This window comes from Urocampus carinirostris, chromosome 4 (assembly GCF_059441175.1).
Source record: "Urocampus carinirostris isolate Australia breed hairy pipefish chromosome 4, RoL_Ucar_1.0, whole genome shotgun sequence".
In the NCBI taxonomy this organism is placed as follows: Eukaryota; Metazoa; Chordata; class Actinopteri; order Syngnathiformes; family Syngnathidae; genus Urocampus; species Urocampus carinirostris.
The window spans coordinates 1,512,900-1,538,774 of record NC_142352.1 but is presented as its reverse complement, the minus strand read 5'-3'; the positions used below and the strand labels follow the sequence as shown (position 1 = coordinate 1,538,774).

General features: G+C 41.4%; 1 protein-coding gene across 1 annotated transcript in view; it reads right to left on the bottom strand.

Moving 5' to 3' along the window:
• Window positions 1-474: 474 nt before the first annotated feature.
• mmp15b (matrix metallopeptidase 15b) overlaps window positions 475-25,875 on the bottom strand; it is a 45,333-nt gene continuing 19,932 nt past the window's right edge. The window contains exons 5-10 of the mRNA XM_088333454.1: window positions 16,928-17,089; window positions 15,864-16,060; window positions 10,256-10,394; window positions 4,746-4,896; window positions 4,525-4,643; window positions 475-1,192 (exon numbers count right to left, since the gene is read on the bottom strand). Of these exons, the coding sequence (XP_088189580.1) occupies window positions 723-1,192; window positions 4,525-4,643; window positions 4,746-4,896; window positions 10,256-10,394; window positions 15,864-16,060; window positions 16,928-17,089 (1,238 nt within the window). The 3' untranslated portion in view covers window positions 475-722. The remainder of the gene's footprint in view (window positions 1,193-4,524; window positions 4,644-4,745; window positions 4,897-10,255; window positions 10,395-15,863; window positions 16,061-16,927; window positions 17,090-25,875) is intronic.

Here is a 25,875-nt window from a genome sequence, read left to right as displayed (position 1 = left end):
AAACTTTCAAGCTACAGGAGTCTCAGGCTGCCTTTGGATGTAAACTGAGTGTACCATGGTGAGGTTGGATAGCTTGCGTGGTCTTCCCGGTTTGGACTACGAACAATCAGTATTGACAAAATAATAATAATAATAATCACACCTAATAAACACAAACAATGTGCAAACTTGTCCGGTTTAAATAGACTACAGTCGATGCACCGTGGAGACCAGAGCTAGGGATGGCCACCTGGATCATGGCTTGAATGTCTCGCTGAACTAGGTCGGGAACATTTAGGTCTACAGTAGACCCCCGGCCTTATGACACCTCAAAACCAAGTGCTTTCGTATCCCAGGGGTCTACTGTGTTCGTGGCTTAAATGTCTCGCTGAACTAGGTCGGGAACATTCAGGTCTACAGTAGACCCCCGGCCTTATGACACCTCAGAACCAAGTGCTTTCGTATCCCAGGGGTCTACTGTGTTCGTGGCTTGAATGTCTCGCAGAACTAGGTCGGGAACATTCATGTCTACAGTAGACCCCTGGCCATAGGACACCTCAGAATCAAGTCATGTGGTATCCCAGGGATCTACTGTGTTCGATTCGTGTTCCGGATGTGTTCTGGTCTTGAGGACTGTTCGAGGAATCCAAATGATTGATGTCGACCTGACCGGAGCCATCCCAAGTCAGTACAGTAAACGTTTGGATCTGTTACCTCCTGTTTCAGATTCAGAGGTTTGGATCTCAGACCCAGTCCTGCAGGGACCGCTTGCAGTGCACCAGGAGTCTAGGAGCCCCCTTGCTCTGGAGCGTGTTGATGATGGCGTAGACCAGGCCCAGGATGCACAGCACCAGGACCAGAGGGACCGACACCATCAAGATGTTCATGGTCCGCTCCTGGCTGTCGTCTACCTTCAGGACCACGTCCACCTCGTTGGTGTCCTCCTCGCGATTCTGGTCCCGGTCCTCGTCCGGGCGTTCTTCTCCTCGGTCCTCGTCGTCCCGGTCCACTTCGTTGTCGTCGTCCCGTCCGACGTCCGGGTTGAACGGCGGCTGGTTGACGTCCGGGTATTTGGGGTCCGTGTCCGGAGGGTCCAGGTCCACGCTGCATCCCATGAAGTCCCGCAAGATGGACTTGGGGTAGCCCGGCTCACTTTTCATGCGGTGGTTGTCAAATTTCCAGTATTTGGAACCTTTGTAGAAGTAGGTGTACGCTGGTGGAGACGAAACACAACAAAAGACACTTAAAACCTACGGACACAGAAACTCGCAGGCTGCGATTCCTGGAGAGTGCTCAGTAAAGAACATCTGATGACAAAGACTATTCTAGTGTATTGTTTTGTGCTCTCTAGCTTAGGATTAGCTTTGTATTAGCTGAGAGTTAGCTAAAGTTAGCTAATTACAAACTGACCGTTAGCTTAGCCTACACTACATTCTAATCAAAGACACTAAAGACATGTTGATTATATTCCAATCCACTCTATTTCATTTTTTAGCTAACTTCGGGTTAGCTTAGAGTTACTTAGCTAAGCAGTAGTTGAGCGTTAGCTGACTCTAAGATGAGCGTTATCTTAGCATACATTATGTTGTAATCAATGACAATGTAAAGCAGTCTATGCTATTCCATTATATTATATTTTATTTGTTAGCTAAGCATTAGCTTTTTATCAACTGAAAGTTAGCTAAAGTTGGCTAATTACAAACTGACCGTTAGCTTAGCCTACATTACGTTCTAATCAAAGACACTAAAGACATGGTTATATTTTTCCAATCCATTCTGTTTCATTTTTTAGCTTAGCATTAACTTGGGGTTAGCTTAGAGTTACTTGAACGTTAGCCACATTTAAGCTAAGTGCTAGCTGACCATTAGGCAAGTCTGTTTGTTATATTGTATTGCATTTTAATCTGCTTTATTTGTTAGCTAAGCATTAGCTTAGGGTTAGCTTAGCGTTAGTTGAGCGTTAGCTAACTTTAAGATGAGCGTTATCTTAGCATACACTATGTTGTAATCAATGACAATGAAAACCTGTCTATGCTATTCCATTATATTCTATTTTATTTGTTAGGTAAGCATTAGCTTAGGGTTAGCTTAGCGTTAATTGAGCGTTAGCTAACTTTAAGATGAGCGTTATCTTAGCATACACTATGTTGTAATCAATGACGATGAAAACTCGTCTATGCTTTTCCATCATATTCTACTTCATTTGTTAGCTAAGCATTAGCTTAGGGTTAGCTTAGCATTAGTTGAGCGATAGCTGACTCTCAGCTGAATGTTATCTTAGTACACACTATGTTGTAATCAATGACAATGAAGACAAGTCTATGCTATTCCATTATGTTCTATTTTATTTGTTAGCTAAGCATTAGCTTGGGGTTAGCTTAGCATTAGTTGAGCGTTAGCTGACTCTATGATGAGCGTTATTTCAGCATACACTATGTTGTAATCAATGACAATGAAAACAAGTTCCATTATATTAGATTTTATTTGTTCGCTACTGTTAGCATTAGCTTAGAGTTAGCTTAGCATTAGTTGACCGCCAGCTTAGCATAGGGTGCGTTTTGATCAATGACGATAAAAACGAGTCTATCATATCTTATTTTATTCTATTCGATTTCATTGGTTAGCTGAGTATTAGCTTAGCGGTATTTAAGCATTAGCTGCGTATAAGTTGAGCGTTAGCTGAGCTTAGCATTCTCTTAGAGTGCACAACATTGTATTCTATGACAATAAAGACTATTTTATTCCCTTTTATTCATTAGCTCAACATTAGCTTGGGGTTAGCTTGCAGTCAGATTTCTAAAATAATGACATATTTTGTACAACTTGCTATGTTGTTACCAGGTTAATTATTGGAAGAGAAAGAGAAGAGAAAAAGAAAAGAAAGAGAAAGAGAAAAACAAAGACAAAGAAAGAGAAAGACAAAGACAAATAAAACGACAAAGACAAAGAGAAAGACAAAGACAAAGGCAGAGAGTGAATGAGAGAAAGAGAAAGAGAAAGAAATTGGAAAAAGCGAAAGAGAGAAAAACAAAGGGAGAATTAAAGAGAGAAAGAAAGGTTAAAAAAGCGAGAAAGAACAAAACAAAGAATGAGAGTAAAAGAGAGGAAGATACAAATAAAGAGGAAGGGAGAAGGAAAGAAAGTAAGTGAGGAAGAAAGAAAGACTGTAAGGAAGAAAGAAAGAGAGAGAGAGAGAGAGAGAGAATTGAGAAAAAGAGAAAAGGAATTGGAGAAAAAAAGAGAGGTAAAAAGAGACTGCGTAAGAGAGAGGGAAGCGCAGGAGATACACAGAAAAAGAATGAGAGACAGAGATAAAGAAAGATATAAAGTTAGAGAGAAAGAGAGAGAAAGAGGGAGAACGGAGAAAACAGAAAAAGAATGTGAGAGAGAAAGAGTAAAAGAAAGAGACTGAATAAGAGAGAGGGAACAGCAGAAGATACAAAGAAAAAGAAGGAGAGACAGAGATAAAGAAAGATATTAAGTTAGAGAGAAAGAGAGGGGGAGAGAGAATGGAGAAAAAGAGAAAAAGAATGGGAGAAAGAGAGAGAAAGAAAGACACTAGGAGAGAGGGAAGTGGCGAAGATACAAATAAAAAGAAGGAGAGACAGAGATAAAGAAAGATATAAAGTTAGAGAGAAAGGGAGAGAGAGAATGGAGAAAAAGAGAAAGGGAATGGGAGAAAGAAAGACACTGAAAAGAGAGAGGGAACAGCAGAAGATACAAAGAAAAAGAATGAGAGACAGAGATAAAGAAAGATATTAAGTTAGAGAGAAAGAGAGCGGGAGAGAAAATGGAGAAAAAGAGAAAAAGAATGTGAGAGAGAAAGAGTGAAAGAAAGAGACTGAGTAAGAGAGAGGGAAGAGCAGAAGATACAAAGAAAAAGAATGAGAGACAGAGATAAAGAAAGATATGAAGTTAGAGAGAAGGAGAGCGGGAGAGAGAATGGAGAAAAAGAGAAAAAGAATGGGAGAAAGAGACTAGGAGAGAGGGAAGCGGCGAAGATACAAATAAAAAGAATGCGAGACAGATATAAAGAAAGATATAAAGTTAGAGAAAAAAAGAGAGAGGGAGAAAGAGAATGGAAAAAAGAGAAAATCTATGGGAGAAAGAAAGAGAAAAAGAAAGAGACCGAAAAGAGAGGGAAAAACAGAAGATAAAAAGAAAAAAATGAGATAAAGAAAGATATTAAGTTAGAGAGAAAGAGAGCGGGAGAGAGAATGGAGAGAAAGAGAAAAAGAACGGGAGAAAGAGAGAAAGAAAGAGACTGAGTAAGAGAGAAGGAAGAGCAGAAGATAAAAAGAAAAAGAATGAGAGAATGATTAAGATATAAAGTGAGAGAGAGAGAGAGAGAGAGAGAGAAAAGGGAGTAGGGAAAAAGAGAGAAAATGAAAGGGAGGGGGAGGTGGTCCTGCCCCTGAGTCCCATCCATCAGGAAGCACTCCAGCACACTTTCTTCATTGCTTCCTAGAGTGTGTTAACCCGGGGGGAGTGGCTGGAGAGGGCCCACCTGCGCCCACTAAGTCTCTTCATTGGATGCGCACTCACCTCCGTCATCGCTCAAGAAGGCCCCCTTGGGGCCGGAGGGGACGGAAGACCCCCAGACGTCGATGGCTTTGGGGTAGCCCGGGTCCGCCGAGCGCGATTGCTCGTTGAAGCGCCAATACCTCAAAGACACGCGGGCAAAAAAATAGACGTAAGTCTCGTATCCAATGCGCTAGGGGGCGCCCCTCAATTCTTTTGTGTTTGGTTTGTGTTCCCGTTCTTACCAGTTTCCCTGAAAGAGGTACGTGTATCCGGAAGGCTCCCACCAGATGGCGGCGTCGATGCGATCGTAAGGAATTTCGTGGCCGTAATGTCCCAGTTCCAGAGGGTAGCCCGCTTCCAGGTTGGCCTCTCGGAAAAGCCAGAATCGGTTTTCTGGAGGGACCGCCAGACAAAAGTGTCAGAAGACTCGGAACCGCTGTTTGAAAACCAGACATCTGTTGCTAAAACATGGGAAGTGTGTCACGGTTGCCACGGCGCCCAATCGGCCCCGCCCGTGTGGCGCCGGCTGCGGCTCGTCGACGGATTGGCTTTCTGTCTGTTTAAGCTCAGTGCTCTCACTCACCCTTTGTCAGTCCGTCAACAAACCTCTGCCACGCAAGACGTGAGTTTTGACTCTGCCAGGGTTTCCTGCCTGTGTTTCCTGTCCGGTATCATTTCCGTATTGATATCCAGTTCCCTTCCCGTCTAGTTTGTCCTGTTTGATTTCGATATCCTGTTTCGATATCGACCCTGTCTGTCCTGTTGTTTAATATCGGTTTTCAGTTCCGTTCCCGTCTAGGTTGTCCTGTTTAATTTCGATCCGCAGTTTTGTTCCCATCTAGTTTGTCCTGTGTAATTTCGATATCCTGTTTCGATATCAATCCCGTCCGTCCCGTTGTTTAATATCGGTTTCCAGTTCCGTTACTGTCTAGTTTGTCCTGTTTAATTTCGATCCACAGTTTTGTTCCCATCTCGTTTGTCCTGTTTGATTTCGATATCCTGTTTCGATATCATACCTGTCCGCCGTGTTGTTTAATATCGGTTTCAGTTCAGTTCCCGTCTAGTTTTTCCTGTTTAATTTCGATCTCCAGTTTTGTTCCCGTCTCGTTTGTCCTGTTTAATTTCGATATCCTGTTTTGATATCTTTCCTGTCTGTCCCTTTGTCTAATATCGGTTTTCAGTTCCGTTCCCGTCTAGGTTGTCCTGTTTAATTTCGATCCCCAGTTTTGTTCCCATCTAGTTTGTCCTGTATAATTTTGATATCCTGTTTTGATATCATTTCTGTCTGTCCCTTTGTTAAATTTCGGTTTCCAGTTCTGTTCCCGTCTAGTTTGTCCGGTTTAATATCAGTCTCCAGTTTTGGTTTCGGTCTAATTTGTCCTGTTTGATTTCGATATCCTGTTTCAATATCAATCCTGTCCGTCCTGTTGTTTAATATCGGTTTCAGTTCAGTTCCCGTCTAGTTTGTCCTGTTTAATTTTGATCTCCAGTTTCGTTCCTGTCTCGTTTGTCCTGTTTGATTTCAATATCCTGTTTCGATATCAATCCTGTTTGTCCCGTTGTTTAATATCGGTTCAAGTTCCGTTCCCGTCTAGTTTGTCCTGTTTAGTTTCGATATCCTGTTTCATTTTTGGCTTTATCATTTTCTTCTTCCTTTTCTCTCTTTTTTCATTTAATGTTTTGTTTTTGTTTTTTATATTTCTTCTTTTTCTCTTTTTTCTTTTTCTTTTATTCTTTGGTTTATTTCACCCGACCTTTTTGCTTCTTTTTTGCATTATTATTATTTTTTCCTCCTTTTCCCTATTTTTTCTCTTTTTCCTTTCTTTTTTTCTAGTGTTTTTTTCTTCTCGTTTTTTCTTGGTTTTATTATTTGTTATTTTTCTCTTTTCCCCTTTTCTTTTATTCTTCAGTTTCTTTCACCCCATCTTTTGACTTCTCCTTTTGCTTCATTATTTACTTCTTCCTTTTCTCTCTTTTTTTCATTTCTTCTTTTGTTTTTCTTCCTATTTTTCAGTTTTTTTAATTCTTCTTTTTCTCTTTTTCCTTTTTCTTTTATTCTTTTGTTTCTCTTGCCTCACCTTTTTGTTTCTTTTTTTGCTTTTATATTTTCTTTCACCTTTTCTCCCTTTTTTCTTTTTTCTTTTTTCTATTGTTTTTTATTATTATTATTTCCATTTTTTTTCATTCTTATTTTTCTCTTTTTCCTGTTTTATTTTAGTCTTTTGCTTCTTTTTTCCCCAAGCTTTTCTTGCTTTGACATATTCTTCTTATTTTTTTCCTTTTTGATTTGTCATTCATTTTTTGTCTTGTTTTGTATGGTCATTAAGCCGCCGCCATTCTCATTCTTTTTGTGATTTTTAGCACTCGTTTTCAACCGCATGACAGAAAACCACGACAAAAAATACAGACTTTCCTTTGAACTTTCTTATTAAGGCAGGAGGAGACCCCTGATTTATGACGTGAACCGACTTATCTGCCTTTACTGTCCATCAAAAATAACGATGTACCGGTATTCGCGTGGAGTTTGAAGGTAATGAGTTGAAAGATTTATGACTTTCATGCCCAAAAATTACAAACAATTTGATAAAGGTTAGCATCATGTTGCAATTAGCGTGTCCGACGTCAGTTTCGGTTTCAGGTTGACGAAATACTCTTACTCCAAAACACACGATAATGCCGACAGATTAAAAAAGAAAAAAAAATCCGCCTAAAAGCATTCCTGCATCAGTTGAAGATCCTTGTTGTAATCCGTCTGTGTGGGCTCATAACACCCCTTTCAAAATAAAATGACTTGTCAGAGATCTCTGGTATAGCCGGGAGATTGTTTTCTTGACCTTGGAATATCTTTAGCAATTAGTAAAAGATTCAAATGATGATTGAAACGTTCGTTAGCTGATGAAATTCCCAACATAAATATGTACACGATCATATATTCAAATCAGAGTCGAAATTAAACGTGTCAATTTCCCTACGGGGATGAATCAAGTATCTATCTATTTCTCTATCCTTCTAGCTATCTATATCTATATCTATCCAGAAATCTATCTATCTAGACATCTATCTATCTACACACCTATACATATATATATATATATATATATATATATATATATATATATATATATATATATATATCTAGACACCTATCTATATATCTTTATATCTATATATCTAGACACCTATCTATATATCTTTATATCTATATTTACCCAACTATCTATCTAGACATGTATCCAGACATCTATCTATCTAGACTTCTATCAAGACATCTATCTATCTATATCTATCTCTCTAGACACCTATCTATCTATATATCTATCTATCTATCTATCTATCTACACACCTATACATCTATCTATATCTATCTAGACACCTACCTATATATCTATATCTATCCATCTAGACATCTATCTAGACATCTATCCATCTAGACACTATCCATCTAGACACCTATCTATCTATCTATTTCCATCTTTCTAGATATCTATTTATCTAGACACCTATATATCTATCTATATCTATCCAGACACCTATCTATATATCTATATCTACCCAACTATCTATCTAGACATGTACCTAGACATCTATCTATCGAGACATCTATCCATCTATAGCTATCTTTCTAGACACCTATCTATATATCTATATCTATCCATCTATCCAGACATCAAACTAGACATCTGTCAGACATCTATCCATCTATCCATCTAGACACCTATCCATCTATCTATTTCTATCTATCTAGATATCTATTTATCTAGACACCTATATATCTATCTATATCTATCCAGACACTTATCTATATATCTATATCTACCCAACTATCTATCTAGACATGTATCTAGACATCTATCTATCTAGACACCTATAATATATATATATATATATATATATATATATATATATATATGGTATAACCCCTAACCCTATCGAGACATCTATCCATCTATATCTATCTTTCTAGACATCTATGTATATATCTCTATCTATCTATCTATCTAGACACCTATATATATATATATATATATATATATATATATATATATATATATATATATAGACACCTATCTACCTATCTATCGATATCTATCTATCTGTCTATCTATCCATCTAGATCTATCTAGACATCTAGACATTTATCTATCTAGTCATCTTTCTATCTATACAACTATCTATTTATCTAGATGTCTTGATAGATATCTAGATATGTCTAAATAGATAGATGGATAGATCTTTAGATAGATATTTAGATAGATCTTTAGGTAGATCTAGAAAGATAGATAGTTAATTGAAATCCCCGTAGCAATATTGAGGAGCCGGCGGATCCGTGAGCTTTTGGCAGCCATCCCGGGGACAGAGCGATGACATCATCCTCCTGGGCTTCAAAGCCCCTCGGTCGGACCCTCGCCGGATCGGTCGGCTTGTAAAAAGACAAGCCGCTCTCGCATTTGAAATAACGAGCCTGGCTGAGGGAGATTTATAGGCCAGGGATTGCACGGGGGATGGGGAGGGGCTCATTCCTTACGTCTCTCAGAATGGAATAGCAAGGAACCAAGGGGGGCATATCATATACATGGGAGGGAAGGGGGTGGGGCACAACTATTATTAACCCTGAAATTGAAAGTGTTTTTTCAAAAATGTGTTTCACAATTACCGTTTTAAAAATGTACAGTTTGTTTTTGTATTTTGTCATTTATTTCATTTAGTAGAATCATGGATTTTTTTTTCAAAAATATGTTATTTTATTGTTCTGTAGATTATTACATTATTTTTCGTAATTAACTCGAAAAACTTTTCTTTTGTCCTGCTTTTTTTTCTACTTTTTTCCTTTTCTTCTTCTTTTTTTTCTTTACTTTATTTATTCTTCTTTATTTATTCATTTTTTTCCTTTTTCCTATCCTTTTAAATTTTTGCTTTCTATTATTTTTTTTCCTGCTTGTTTTCTTCTTCTTTTTTTCTCTTTTTCCTTTTTCATTTACTTCCTTTTTCTTCTTTTTATACTTTTTTCCTTTTTTTTCTTGATTTATTATATTTTCTTCTTATTTTTTTTTCATTTTTGTGTTTTGTTTGTTTATTTTTCCTATCTTTTCAATTATTTTTTCTTGCTTTCTACACTTTTTTATTATTTTTTCCTGCTTGATTTCCTCTTCTTTTTTTCGTTTTTAATTTTCCTCATTTTTCTTCTTTTTATAGCTTGCTTTATCATACTTTTCTTATTATCATTTCCTTGTATTGCGTTTTGTTTTTTATTTTTGTCTTTTATTTCTTTTTTCCTATCTTTTCAATGTTTCTTTTCTTGCTTACTGCATTTTTTATTTTTGTTCTTGCTTGATTTTGTCTTTTTTCTTTTTATACTTGCTTCTTTTGTTCTTCTTTTTTTCTTTTCTTAGCTTTTTACTCCTTTCCTTTTGCTTTATTATGTTTTTTTCTTTCTATTACTTTTTTTCTTCTTAATTTTTTCTCTTTTGAAGTTTATTCTTTTGTTTCTTGTTTCTTCTTTCTTCTTGCTTTATGATGTTTTCTTCCTTTATTCCCTTCATGTTTTATTTTTTCCTTCTTTTGTTTCTTTTTTTCCTCGCTTTTTCCTTTTTCTTGCTTCTTGCAGAATGTTTTTAACAGTGTGGAGAAGCTTCATTTGGCCCACACTCACCCGGATCCAAAGTTTGAGACCCCAGGACGGATTCCCGGGGTCTACCGCATCTCGGTTTTCTACGAGGTGTCAAGCGAGTGTTTCGTCCAGTCTCCGACTCACCCTTAAAGAAGACGAAGCGTCCGTCGTGTCGTTCGTAGGCGGCGTCGATGTCTCCGGGCAGACCCCGCCAGAAGTGTCCGATGGGCATGGGGTAGTTGTCCAGGACCCTGTTCCTGCGCACCCTCCAGAACCAACGTCCCTGCGGGGGGAACGGAACCTGAGACAAGGTCTTGCTTTATGGGACGGTAATATCGCATTAGGCTACCTTGAAGCTGTTACTGAAGTACATATGTACGCGTCTGTCTCAGCGGTTTACACTTCAATTTGTTATCAGCCCATATACTTCAGGAACTTTCACTTTAGGGTGTACTCACTTTTGTTGCAAAGGGGTTTAGTTATTGACAGCTATATTTTGAGTTTTTTGAGAGTTAAAAAAAATTGACGCCGCTATAAAAACTTTACACAGACTACTTTTTATCGTGCAGAAGCGATGTTTCTTCAGTGTTGTTCTACTAAACACTATAATTGTCACGGTTGCCATGGCGCCCAATTGGCCCCGCCTGATTGGCTTTTGGCCTATTTAAGTTCAGTGCTCTCACTTTACCTTTGTCAGTTCGTCAACGACATGGGTTTCGACTCGGTCCTGTTCCTGTTGGTATTTCCTGCCCGGTATATTTCCCATTTATTTTGTCCTGTTCATTTTCGGTTTCCAGTTTTGTTTCTGTCTAGTTTTGTCCTGTTTATTATTTTCTCCAGTTTTTATTCCCGTCTAGTTTCTCCTGTTTTATTTCGATTTTCCTGTTTCGGTATCAATCCTGTCCGTCCCATCCTGTCCGTTATCGACCCCATCCGTCTGATATCAACTCGGGCAATTGAAATCGATCTCGTTGACAGATTCGCTTTCCGTCTATTTAAGCTCAGTGTTCTCACTCTTCCTTTGTCAGTCCGTCAACAAACCTCTGCCCCGCAAGACTTGGGTTTTGACTCGGTCCTTTTTCCTGTTGGTATTTCCTGTCCAGTATTGTTCCCGTTTATTTTGTCCTGTTTAATTTCAATTTCCAGTTTTGTTTCCGTCTAGTTTCGTCCTGTTTGTTATTTTCTCCAGTTTTCGTTGCCGTCTAGTTTTTCCAGTTTTTTTCCAATATCCTGTTTCAGTATCAATCCTGTCCATCCTGTCCCGTCCGGTATTGACCCCATCCGTCTGATATCAACTTGGGAAATTGGAATCGATCTGACAGATTGGCTTCCGTCTATTTAAGCTCAGTGTTCTCACGCTTCCTTTTTCAGTTGGTCAACCAACCTCTGACCCGCAAGACGTGGGTTTGGACTCGGTCCAGTTCCTGTTGGTATTTCCTGTCCGACGTTGTTCCAGTTTATTTTGTCCTGTTTAATATCGGTTTCCAGTTTTGTTATCGTCCATTTTTGTCCTGTTTATTATTCGCTCCAGTTTTCGTCCCTGTCTTGTTTGTCCCGTTTATTTTCGATATCCTGTTTCAGTATCAATCCTGTCCGTCCCATCCTGTCCGTTATCGACCCATCCGTCTGATATCAACTCGGGCAATTGAAATCGATCTTGTTGACAGATTGGCTTTCCGTCTATTTAAGCTCAGTGTACTCTCCCTTTGTCAGTCCGTCAACAAACCTCTACCGCGCAAGACGTGGGTTTCGACTCGGTCCAGTTCCTGTTGGTATTTCCTGTCCGATATTGTTCCCGTTCATTTTTTTCCTGTTTAATCTCGGTTTCCAGTTTTGTTTCCGTCTAGTTTTGTCCTATTTATTATTTTCTCCAGCTTTCGTTCCCATCTAGTTTCTCCCGTTTAATTTCGATATCCTGTTTCAGTATCAATCCTGCCTGTCCCGTCCTGTGCGGTATCGACGCCATCCGTCCCTAACGTGCGTGACTCCCCATTTCCCGTAAAATAAAAGACTTATGTGAGAACGTCACGCGTTTGGGTCCTGATCCGGTTCCGGTTCATGACAACAACGGAATCTTTGCAGAAATGTGAGGGGTGTACTCACTTTTGAAATACTTTTACTCGAGTAAGACTTTTGGCTGACCTACACGGAATGTCCCGGCGTTCGGCTAATAAAAGGGACGAAACTCAGCGGCGTGGACAGATTTACGAGACGGACGTCGGTTTATAAAGCGGGGAGCGGTCGGCGTGACCGTCCCCAGATGAAATAGCCGCGAGATGCTAAGGGATTTGCTCTTGGCTAGCGTCCCGACATTCGTCCTTCACGGGCGAGCGGGGACAAGATTTTCCCTCGTCCGACGTTTCCAGACGGGAACGATCGCCGGTTGACGTCGGATTCCGATAAATGTCTTCATGGAGGATGGGAAAAAAACGGCTGGACAGAAAATATTGTGAAAATCTATGTAAGAAATAATAATGTCAAGATATTAAACCATGTTAGACGTAAACGAGATTGGGATTACTTTTCAAGATTGTTAGTTAGCAGTGTTGGGAATAACCCCGTTATGAATAACGAAGTAATCTAACTAGTTTTCTGCTTTTAAAACACCGTCACCGTTACTGATAGTCAAAGGAGGTGCGTTACTTTGACTGCAGAACACCGATGGTCGAGTTGTTTATGTCACGTCTTTTCCGATCACCTGTAGGGCTTTCGACGTTGGGTCGGAATTCCCTTTTGCAATGTTAAAAAACTTTAATTGAATAATCCACAGCGACTGAGTTATCTGAGTTTGAAAGAAGCCAGCGAGCAGACAAAAGGTCCTGCATACACGAGGGCATAAAAGTTCTCTAAAGCCAGGGAACTGGGATCCAGCCACACAGGAGGCACAGGACCAAATCCCAGCTTAGCAAGCAACCAGAGAACCTTGCCGAGCCAGCATTTGATATCTTGCATGCATGTGTGAAACAAAGAAACAGGCCGGTCAGAGGGGTGGGAGACCCCCGCCCCCCCGGCGACCGGAGATGTGAGACAGGGATGCCTGTCACCTCGCATTTCAGTTTGAAAGAAGCCAGCGAGCAGACAAGAGGTCCTGCATACACAGGGGTAAGAGAGTTCTCTAAAGCCAGGGAACTAGGGTCCAGCCACAAAGGAGGAACAGGACCAAATCCCAGCTTAGCAAGCAACCAGAGAAACTTGCCGAGCCAGCATTTGTTACTTGGCATGCATGGGTGAAACAAAGAAATAGGTCGGTCAGAGGGGTGGGAGACCCCCGCCCCCCAGGCAACCGAAGATGTGAGACAGGGATGCCTGTCACCTCGCATTTCAGTTTGAAAGAAGCCAGCGAGCAGACAAGAGGTCATGCATACACGAGGGTAAGAGAGTTCTCTAAAGCCAGGGAACTAGGGTCCAGCCACACAGGAGGCACAGGACCAAATCCCAGCTAAGCAAGCAACCAGAGAACCTTGCCAAACCAGCGTCCAAGCCCGATCGAGCCAGAGGCCAAACCAATGGGACGCATCCTGTGACCTCAAGAAACTTTAAGCCACCGCCGGCCACCTCGAATTTCAGTTTGAAAGAAGCCAGCGAGCAAACAAGAGGTCCTGCATACACAGGGGTAAGAGAGTTCTCTAAAGCCAGGGAACTAGGGTCCAGCCACAAAGGAGGAACAGGACCAAATCCCAGCTTAGCAAGCAACCAGAGAACCTTGCCGAGCCAGCATTTGTTACCTGGCATGCATGTGGGGAACAAAGAAACAGGCCGGTCAGAGGGGTGAGAAGCGCCTGCCCCCCAGGGCGACCAAAGCCGTGAGCCAGGGATGCCTGTCACCTCGCAATTCAGTTTGAAAGAAGCCAGCGAGCAGACAAGAGGTCCTGCATACACGAGGGTAAGAGAGTTCTCTAAAGCCAGGGAACTAGGGTCCAGCCACACAGGAGGCACAGGACCAAATCCCAGCTTAGCAAGCAACCAGAGAACCATGCCGAGCCAGCATTTGTTACTTGGCATGCATGGGTGAAACAAAGAAGCAGGCCGGTCAGAGGGGTGGGAGACCCCCGCCCCCCAGGCGACCGGAGATGTGAGACAGGGATGCCTGTTACCTCGCATTTCAGTTTGAAAGAAGCCAGCGAGCAGACAAGAGGTCCTGCATACACGAGGGCAAAAGAGTCCAGGGTGTCCCCTGCCCACTGCCCGAATGGGATGGGCTCCAGCACCACCGCCACCCTACTGAGGATAAGCGGTGCAGATAATGGATGGATGGATAAACTCAGGTCTTTAATTCGATTGGTCAGAATAATCATTGACCACCTAAATTAGTAAATGGGCCCAAAATAATAATTTAGTTTGTATCCGGTGCTATAAGAAGAGATTGGTGTCTATAAAATGTACGAACACAACACCGATTTAGCGTTAGCATGCTAACGACCGTTCCTAAAAATGTCATCTTGGAGGTTTCAAAGCCCACGCGCCCGGCCATGATGGCGGCTGACATCACCACCAAATGGAAACCATCTGCGGGACCGCCGAGTTCTCCGCCCCGGGCCTAACACCTGAACGCACCGCGGCCGGCCGTTTTACATGCCCGTCTCCTCGTAAAAGGCGGTCCTCGCCTCGTTTTACCGTCTCCGCCGTCCGCAAATTGGAAACAGGCCCCGGGTCGAGGTACACCTGCCATCCGAATAACGATATTCACGTGCCAAAAGTACTTAAAAGTAGAAAACAGAAAGTACTCGAACGTACGGAAAAGGAAGAAAAAGGAAAATGGAGGAAAAGAAAAAAGAATGAAAGAAAATAAAGGAATTAAAGAGAAAAAAAAACAATGGAATTTTCTCTTTTTTCTTTTTATATTTTTCCCTTTTTGTTTTTATTTACCTTTTTTTCTCGAGTTTCACTTTTTCTCTTGTTCCTTTTATTTCATTTTTCTATTCTCATTTTTTAGCCTTTTTTTCTTATTCCCTTTTTCTTTTCTTTTTTTTGTATTTCTCCTTTTTCCAAAAGTAGGAGTCTCCATATCTTGTGCTTTTAGCACTTGTTTTCAATGGCACGACAGAATAGAGCGACATCCAGTGGGAAATATTACACACTGTCCCTTTGACTTTCATGAATTTTTTGGATGAAGTTATGAAAAGTAATAAAAGTACTTCAAATTGGAAAAAAGTTCTTAAAAGTGTGAAAAAGTACTCAAATTTAGTAAAAAGAAGAATACTGAAAAATACAATAAAAGGGCAAAAGGGTACAGATAAACAAAAATGACTGAAACAATAAAAAAGTATTGAAAGTACTAAAAAGTCCCAAAAAGTTCTGTACTTTTTCCTTATGTACTAAAAAGTGATGAAAGGTCGAAAAAAGCCAGTGCGGTGCCAAAAGTACTAAAATTCTGTCTACGACCATACCACCCTGAGAATGCCTGATCTCATGAAGCTAAGAAGGTTGGGGACTGATTAATACTTGGATGGGAGACTGCCTGGTGCAGTAACTTAGGTCATTTGGTGCACGCTCTGCTGCAACAGCACTGACTGTACCCCCTGCGGTGAAGATGAATTTCCCTAAGGGGACCAAATAAATTGAAATATTAAGATTGTTATGTCCTAAAACGTGAACAAAGGTACTAACATGTACTTTGTGCTACTATTGCTTTCGCCCCATTACTCGTTAAATATGTATAGTTTTTAACGAAACTCCGCCTCCTGTCCTTTACTTTTCCGACTCTTCCTCATTTGCATGTCGTTCTTTTGTTTGCAAACGAAAGAAATCTCACCTTGAAGACAAACATCTCGCCTCTCAGCATGGCCACCGTATCAAAGTCGCCCTCGCAAATGTCCGGTCCGTAGTGGTCCGGTTTTTCGGTGGTTCTGGGTCTGTCCGGCTGGCGGGGGGGGTTCTGTGGAGGACGGGGGTCCGGGCGCCGCGGAGTCACCGTTGGCAAAGACTGAGTGGGACGGTTGTCTTGCGTCCCTGCAGGACGGACAAACCGGAAAGACATCAAGTCAGTTTTTATGTAGAGGAACTCCACTGCCACATCACCATTTCCCCTAACAACAGGACCTGCCTCCAGTGACCGTGACATCATCACTTTAAAAGAAGAAGCGGCAACAGCTTTCTTTCTCTCTTTTAACCGCGCTCCAACTGCCTAGAAGCTACCCTCTTAAAGCGAGTGGTCCGGCGGGTAGGGACTAAGATGACCGGCCGAGGTTCGAGGGTGTGGCCGCCCCAGAGCCACCAGGCTTGGAGAAGACGTGGTTCTCTCCGTCCCTGTTGTCTGGATAACAACAACTGCCGTGAAATCCACCGCCAAGAGGGATAGGACCCTGGCTTTCTTCGTCTTCCTGTCAGGCCATGTGCAGCCTTTTACACACCCTTCCCCCGAGAATAGATGACACACAACCTGTCTTGGGTGTTTTGGGCAATATAATAATAATAATAATAATAATTTCCTTTGTATTGTCATTCTTTGTAACAATGTACACAGAACGAAATGTCGATACACCTGACCCGTTGTATAGACACACTATGAAAATAATTCCTGATCATTTACAGGAGATGATTATCTTAAAACTGGGTTTATTAATCAGTACCGTTACCTTTTAGAAAATGTCTTCCCCTCTCTCCTTGATTGTGTGAACAACGTGCTTTATTCTCTTGTTTGTTTCATGTAAATAAAACGTAGTTTGTTCGAATCAAACCACGTGCATTATCTTTTTGTGTCCATCTTATTTTCCTTCCTGGACTGATCAATCATTATCCGTAGCAAATACTACAATATGTTTAGAGTATTGCCTTCTTCATGATAAATGGGAGACACAATATGGTAATGGTTCTGACCGTAGATTTGCTGAATTCCTCGTCTGTCGTCCTCGGGTAACTGGAAATCGTCCGTCTCCATCCATTGGTAGAAGGGCGCCATGATAGCTAGCGGGTTGTTGGAATGCTCCAGGCCCAAAGCGTGGCCCAGTTCGTGGACCGCCACCAGGAACAGGTCGTTGCCTGCGAGGAACGAAGAAGAAGAAAAATCGAGGAATGAGTGAAAAAATAGGAATAGTCGGATTAGGATCGGAATATTGCCGGAATTGCCACAGAATCCGAACATTCCTAAATCGAATATTTCGTTATAGTGTTTGTTAGCTGGTCGTTCTTGTATACTCATTCTACGAGTGCAAAACCTTTTCTTCTTCTGTGATTTTTTTTTGTCTTCTTCGTTGGTGTCGCAAAGAACTTTGGACTTACAGTATAAAAACGAATGCTACACGTTAACTCTGTCCAACTAAATAAATCGGAATATTACTGATATTCGGGTAATGTAAAGAAACCCGAGTATGTTCTTTATTGTAATGCAAAAAGTCGCTTTGTTTGATGTTTTTCTAACGTAATTGCAAATCATGATAGAAAACCTGTTCAGTAATTTGGCCCATTGCTCCATGCAGATATCCTTCTAGAGCAGTGTTGTTTTGGGGCTATTGTTGGGCAACATCGATTTTTAACTCCCTACAAAGATTTTTTTTATGGGGTTGAGATGTTGAGAATGGCTAGGCCACTTCAGGACCTGAAATACTTTTTACGGAGCCACTCTTTTGTTGTCCTAGCTGTGTGTTTGAAATTATTGTCACGCTGAAAGACCGAGACACGTCTCATTTTAAATGCTCTTGCTGATGGAAGGATCTTTTTACTCAAAATCTCTCGATACAAACATCAGTCGTCGTGGTCTCTTTGCAGAAAAATAGCCCCATAGAATTATGTTTCCACCCTCATGTTTTACAGGGGATATGGTGTTCTTCATTTTGAAGTTATAAACTATTTTATACGCTGTTTTATTCCACTTATACTCAAAATACTTGTCCCAAGTTTGACCCCAGCCTTGAGTGCAACTCTTCAGAAGGGTGTCGTAAACCGCCTCTGCTTTGGAACATGTCTTTGGATTCAGTCTGTGCAGATAACAATGACTTATCACCTTGCTTGGGGTGTTGGGAGTATGTGCCTGTCACCCCTTGTCACCCCTCTTCCCATTATTCAAATCATGGTTGGGAAATTTAAATCGACGACGGCGCGGACCAATCACAGAGGCTTGGTCATGGGGCGTGAACATTTCATCGGGTTATAACATGGGAAGACCCTGGAACCTCGTCGTCTTCTGCACACAATTGCAATTTTGGCACGGCAGAAAGATCCGATTTGTTCAACTCTTTGATTCGGCTAAATAAGTTGATTTGTGAACTATACTCGTCGTTCGGCTGATTACATTTCTCCGGCTTCTGGACATACTCCAACTGTATGGGTTTAGATTTCAGTTTAATAAATGATAAAACGTTACAATATACAATTCAGCAACATGTTTTCTACGGCAAAACAGGGCCTGGACGGTTACTGGCTTCAGCAGGGGGACACGTCTGGCAGTTTAGGAAATGAGTCCCTAAACTGATAGTAGCCTTTGTTATTGTGGTCCCAGTTCTCTTAAGGCAGGGGTGTCAAACTCATTTTAACTCGGGGGCCACAGGATAGAACAAACATTCTCTCAGGGGCCGGACTAATGAGGTAGGAAGAATGTAAAGGAAAGAAAGAAAGAAAAAAAGAAAGAATGAAAAGAAAATATGGAGAGAAAGAAAGACAGAAAGAAAAAGAGAAAGAAAGAAAAAAGAAACAACGAAAGAAACAACAAAAGAAAGAAAAAGAGAAAGAAAGAAAGAAGAAACAACGAAAGAAAGAAAAAGAGAAAGAAAGAAAGACTAGTAAATTGAGGAGAAAGACGAAGAGAGAAAAAAATAAGAGAAAGAGAGGGAGAGAACAAGAGGGAGGGTGGGACAAAGAAAGAGAGAAAGGGAGAAAGCGAGAGAGAGATAAAGGAGAGCGAGAGACAGAGAATGTTAAACAAAAGAGATAAAAAGAAATAGTGAGAGAGGGGGAAAGAAAGAGAGAGAGAAAAGAAATCCAAACAGGAATAAAAAGAGAGAAGGAGAGAAAGAGAGAAGGGGAGTAAGAGGAGGTTGATGCAAGAGAGAGAGAGAGAGAGAAAAGACAGAGAAAAGGAAAAAAGGAAGGGAGAGCCAAAGAAGGTAAAAAGACACAGATAGAAAAAGAGAAGAAGAGGAACAAAGAAAGAAAAAGAGAGACGGAGCGAGTGAAAGAGAGAGAGATTGAAGGTGAGAGAAAAAGGGAGGATGAGAGAGAGAGAGTGAAAGAGAGAGAGAGAGAAAGAAAGACATGCAGGTACAGCGTTTGTGAGAGGCGCCTGGCTTTGGCAGAATCAAGTGGACATATTTCAACCTGCAGCTCGTTTTTCTCTTGCGCTTCCCTCAGCTTTGTCTCGCGGGCCGGATTCAATCCCTTAGCGGGCCTGATCTGGCCCGCGGGACGGCAGTTTGACACTTGCGTCTTAAGGTCATTCACTAAGTTCCCCCGTGTGGTTCTGAGGTTTTCTGTTCTTGTTATCAATTTGACACCACAGGGTGAGATCTTGGACAGAGCACCAGATGAAGGGAGCTTATCAGTGGTCTTGTATGTCTTCCAGCTTCATTTCCATTTTACCTATTGCAGATTGAGTCTATCCATCCTGGTGCAGATCTACAATTTTGTCCCTGGTGTCCTCGGACAGCTCTTTGGTTTTGGCCATAGTGGACCGCCTGAGGTTGTAGACAGGAGTCTTTTATATTAATAATGAGTTAAAACTGGTGCCATTATTACAGGTAACAAGTGGATCCTCATGAGACCTGGTTAGGAGAAGTTAGACCTCTTTGACTGACAGAAATCATGCTTGTTCGTAGGAGACCAAATAGTTCTTCATCTCATTTCATCTCATCAGCCGTACCGCTTATCCTCAGTAGGGTCGCGGGGGTGCTGGAGCCCATCCCAGCCATCTCCAGGCAGTGAGCAGGGGACACCCTGAACTGGTTGCCAGCCAATCGCAGGGCACACAGGGACAGACAACTCATTCGCTCATTCACACCTCAGTAGGGTCGCGGGGGTGCTGGAGCCCATCCCAGCCATCTCCAGGCAGTGAGCAGGGGACACCCTGAACTGGTTGCCAGCCAATCGCAGGGCACACAGGGACAGACAACTCATTCGCTCATTCACACCTAGGGACAATTTAGACCGGCCAATTCACCTGAAATGCATGTTTTTGGAATGTGGGAGGAAACTGGAGTGCACAGGGAGAACATGCAAACTCCACACAGGAGGTTCGATCTCATGACCTCACTATCTGCACGGCTTATCCTCAGTAGTGTCGCGGGGTTGCTGGAGCCTATCCCAGCAATCATCAGGCAGTGGGCAGGGGACACCCTGAAATGGTTGTCAGCCAATCGCAGGGCACACGGGGACAGACAACTCGCTCGCTCATTCACACCTAGGGACAATTTAGACCGGCCAATTCACCTGAAATGCATGTTTTTGGAATGTGGGAGGAAACCGGAGTGCCCGGAGGAAACCCACGCAAGCACGGGGAGAACATACAAACTCCGCACAGGAAGTCTGGAGCTGGATTTGAACCCACGCAGGAGGTTCCCAAGACATGAACTGTGCCGCACAAGCGCTAACCACTGCGCCGCCGTGCTGCCCCAAATAGTTCTTGTCCACTCTAATTCGGAAATTGATTCTTTAAAAATGAAACAATGCAATTTTCTTATTTTAATTTTTTTAAATTCCACATTCTGTCTCTCATCTCTCGGGCCTGGGTCATAGTTGGATAGGAGACTGTCTGGGAAAACCAGGTGCTGTAACTCGATGAAACATATTGAAAAGTTCTAAAAGGTCGAAAAAAGCCAGTGCGGTGCCAAAAGTACTAATATACTGTCTACGACCATACCACCCTGAGAATGCCTGATCTCATGGAGATAAGCAGGGTGGGGCCTGATTAATACTTGGATGGGAGACTGCCTGGTGCTGTAACTCAGGTCATTCGGCACACGCTGTGCTGCGACAGCACTGACTGTACCCCCTGGTACAGAAATTGAAATTCCGTAAATGTCACGGTTGCCATGGCGCCCAATTGCTCCCCGCTGCGTGGCGTCAGGTTCTGTCACGGTTGCCGCGGCGCCCAATTGGTCCCCGCCGTGTGGCGGCAGGTTCGGTCACGGTTGCCGCGGCGCCCAATCGGCCCCGCCCATGGACACCAGCGGAAACGCGTTGACAGATTGCTCCCTGACTACTTAAACGCTGTCCTGTGAGTTGTTTTTTGTCGGAGCGTCTGCTAAACTCTGTTTTGCCACGTTAAGCCTTGAGAATTTCCGTTTTTCCTGTGTTTTTGCTCTTGTTTGTCAAGCCCTGTGAATCCCTGTATTCCCCGTGTTTTTTGCTTCTGTGAATCCCTGTTTTGCCTGTGTTTTTGCTCTTGTTTGCCAAGCCCTGTGAATCTCCGTTTTTGCCTGTGTTTTGCTCCTGTTTTGTTCTCGCCCCGATCTGTTCGATTTTGACCACGTCCTCGTTCCGATCAACCAACTTCCGCGACCAACGATTTCCGGATCGAGTGTGCGCTCATTCCTCTTCTCCCCAATAAACTGTGAGTAACGTTACGCGATTGGGTTCTGCTTCCTGTTTCCTGTCCTGGTTTGTGACAGTAAAGGGACAACATAAATGGAATTATTCTTCATATGCATTTCACAATTATTTCTCTTAGAGTTGACTCAATTCTTATCGGCCCCACAGTATGAAGATTTTGAAGAAAAATCGGGAACGTTTTTAGCTTTGCTAGCAAATCTGGAAACCATCAGATTTGATGAGGCAGCTGAAATTCCAGGCCTGAAGGAAGATCACGCAGGAACGAGTGCAGGAACCGGTCTGTTCATTGTTCTCTCTCGATGATGTCATCGACGAAAGCCATGACCCGGCGTGTGGACCGATACTATCGCGCGTTCCCTGAAATGAAGTCCGCTTTTGTTACGAGCTCTATTATCGACTGACGTGACCTCGTTAGCCGTCCTCCGTTAGCATTTCAAACACCGACCCGGAGATTGGGTCTGGGGTCCGCAATTTGAAGTTTGACCCCAATTTTTGCTTCTCTTGAAATAGGATTTTTCAAAAAGTGTTCAACAGTACTAAAAAGTACTGAAAAAAATCTACAAAAAAAAGTACTAAAAATTAATAATATTGTCAGGACCGGAACAAAGACAGGCGAGCGAAGGTAGTGTCGAGAGCGGGGAAAAACAGATCGATGGCCGGGACGGGGGAGCAAAAACGTAGTCGAGTTCAGAAAAAGGGTCGGAGCCGGGAATCAATCAGGAATCGGGACAGGAGAAAGTCAGGGTCGAAAAGGCTTGCCTAGCAGTAGCTGAGGTTCACAGACGGACTGACCACCGGTGACAGGAAAACGGGGGTTTATAAAGAGATAAGCAGCCAATCGGCGTCCGAGGCAGCAGACTATATTATATATAGAAAAGTACTAAAAGTTATGAAAATGTAGAAGAAAAAAGCAAAAGTAACATAGTACTGAAAAGAACGTGAAAGTGCTAAAAACAATACAGTCATGAACTACGAAAACATGTAAAAAAGTACTAACATGTACTAAAACCACTGAAAACTACAAAAACATTTGGAAAAGTACTAAAGTAATGAAAAGGTACAGAAAAAAGTAAGTAAAACAGTACTGAAGACGATGAGAAAGTACTCAAAACCAGTAATAAGTAATGAACAAAGTCAAAGCAGTGAAAAGTATGAAAAGATATACAGAAAAGTACTAAAAGTTTTGAAAAAATGTAAAAAGGAGCAAAAAGTAAAATAGTACTGAAGAGTACGAGAAAGAACCAAAAATCATACAGTAATACACGCTAAAGTACTGAAAGCACCAGACACTATAGAACCATATAGAAAAGTACTAAAGAACTGAAAAGATTGAATAAGTACAAAATGTACTGCAAAAATATACAGAAAAGTACTAAAAAGTAATAATATTGAAGATAATGAGAAAGTACTGAAGAACAATATGTACCTAAAACGGACCAAAACCGCCAAAAAGTATGAAAAAAATATACGAAAAGTTACTAAAAAGTAATAATATATCAAACAGTATTGAAAATTCTGAGAAAGTAATGAAAAACAATAAGTACTTAAAGCGGACCAAAACCGCCAAAAAGTATGAAAAAATATACAGAAAAGTACTAAAAGTTAAAGCACCAGACACTATAGAACCATATAGAAAAGTACTAAAGAACTGAAAAGATTGAATAAGTACAAAATGTACTGCAAAAATATACAGAAAAGTACTAAAAAGTAATATGTCAAATAGTATTAAAAATTATGAGAAAGTACTGAAAAACAATAAGTACCTAAAGCGGACCAAAACCGTTCAAAAGTATGAAAAAATATACAGAAAAGTACTAAAAGTTAGAAAAAATGTAAAAAGGAGCAAAAGTAAGATAGTACTGAAAAGTATGAGAAAGTACCAAAAACAATACAGTACTACATGCCAAAGTACTAAAAGCACCAAACACTGGAACCATATAGAAAAGTACTAAAGAACTGAAAAGATTGAATAAGTACAAAAAGTACTGCAAAAATATACAGAAAAGTACTAAAAAGTAATAATATTGAAAATCATGAGAAAGTACCCAAAAACAGTAATAAGTATCAAACAAAGTAAAAGCAGTAAAAAGAATGCAAAATATTAAAAAGTACTAAAAGTAATGAAAAGTGTGGACACACCCACAACATTCCTGGTTCACATGAAAACTGCCCCATTAGCATTGTGCGGCTAGCCATGCGCTAGCAAAAAGCCCCAATAACCACGGAAACGTCTGTTGCACCTGTTGCACGTACTAACGTGTGAGTGGGATGAACTTTCCATGTTAGCATTGTTCGATTAGCCTAGCGCTAACAAAGATACTAACAACCCCAGGGTTACACTTGTTTACTCCTGAAAGTTGGAAAGATCTACACTCAAATGTGTGTGTGAGTCACATGTCCATGGCTACATTAGCATAGAGCACTACGGCCCGCGGGCCATTGGCGGCCCGTCGAGCTTATTCGTCCGGCCCGCCAAACAAAAATGGGAAAAATATATTAATATAACTACAATATGACTAATAAAATATTGTTTTACGGTTATGCCCAGTGTCCTTATGCAGACCCCTCCTCAAAATTGTTTTTATTTTTCTGTAGTAATTTTTCATCTTTTTTTCCTTTACTCTTACCCCTTAGCTGTTTACATCATTTTTCTTGGCGTTTTCTTATTTATCTTTATCTATTTCTTTTCTTTTTTCTTTTGTGTTTCCCCCTAGCTTTTTACTTATTTTTCTTTGTACTTTTCTTTTTGTACTTCTTTTGTTTTGGTTTTTCCCAGCCTTTTGCCTGTTTTTTCTTTTTTCTTTTGACATTCTTCTCCATTTCTTTTTTTTTCATCTTGTACTCCGTTTTTCTAGCATTTTCTTTTTTTTTTCTTTGCTTTTTTCCGCTTTTCTTTTAAAGTTTTTCCTGTCTTTTTTTCATCCTTATCCTTTTTGCTTTTGTTTCTTTTTGATTTTTGGTTTGTTTGCTTTATTTGTTTGTTTTTGAGTTTTTCCTTGCCCTTATGAAGGTTTTAGATCAGGGGATGGTGTCATAATAGGCTTTTGTCTGTAATAGTCTGTGGTTTGTGCAGTCCTTTGAGATTCTTTGTGATTAAGAGCCAAACAATTAAACATTACTGATTTGACTTGAGGTTTTTGAGTTTTTCCTTGCCCTCATGTAGGTTTTAGATCAGGGGATGGTGTCATCATAGTCAGTGGTTTGCTATAGTCTGAGGTCTGTGCAGCCCTTTGAGACTCCTCGTCATTAAGAGCGTCACAAATAATCATGACTTGACTTGACTAAGTCATGATACTAACGTATAGTGTGTGAGTCACATAAACACGCCCACATTAGCATTGTGCAGCTAGCCGAGCGCTAACAGCTTCGATAAAGAAACCTTTGTGAGGTCGCCACGGTAACGCCCGTGCTCGCCACCTCTCATAAAAAGTTTCGCTCGGGAACGCTGCATCTTAGCCGGAAAACAATAGCTTGAGGGGGAGTCTAGCCATTTCCAAAAGTGACCGGTTTACAGCCATTAAAAAGTTTGCAAATGCGTATTTTAAGACATTGTGAAAGAGTTGTAAATGTTTGACTTCTTTTTCCAGTTGTCAGGGGTTTTTGGCCCTGATTTTAATACACATTGAAAAATTGGCGGTCTCGGTTTTACCGTTAAAGGCTAATGCAAGCTGTGGGCCGTAAAAGAAAGCCTGCTATTGGCCGAGAGTGGTGTCAATGCAATGGTCAGGGGCTAACGACCATATCGGGAATAGTTTTACAAGTGTTTTGCTGCCACCTAGTGATGAAAGTTAGAGTTACTCGGCTAATGACTGTAAGGAACCAAGGTGTCACGACTAGAACGGAATCAGGACCCAGATGCGTAGCGTTAACCACAAGTTTTTTTAACCGAAAGAGGAAGGGCAGTGCCCGCGATCCGGTGAAGCAAGTTGCTCTCGCAATCAGTTTGGGATCGAAATACGGAAGAGGATCTTTTGTAGTGAGAGACGGCGGTGTCAAGGACGAAAAAAACAGGTCGATGGCTGGGACGGGAGAGCAAAAACGTGGTCGGGATTAAAAACGGGTCGTAAGCCGGGACGGGAGAGCAGAAGTGGTGGGGATCAAAAACGGGTCGTAGCCGGAGACAAACGGGGAGATCATGAACGGACAGGTGGAAAAACGGGTGCAAAAACGGGACAGGCGGGAGTCAGGCTCAAAAAGGCTTGCCTTGTAACAACAGAGGTTTGCAGACGGACTGACAAACGGAGTGTGACAGGACGGAGATTAAAAAAGGACAGGAAGCCAAATGA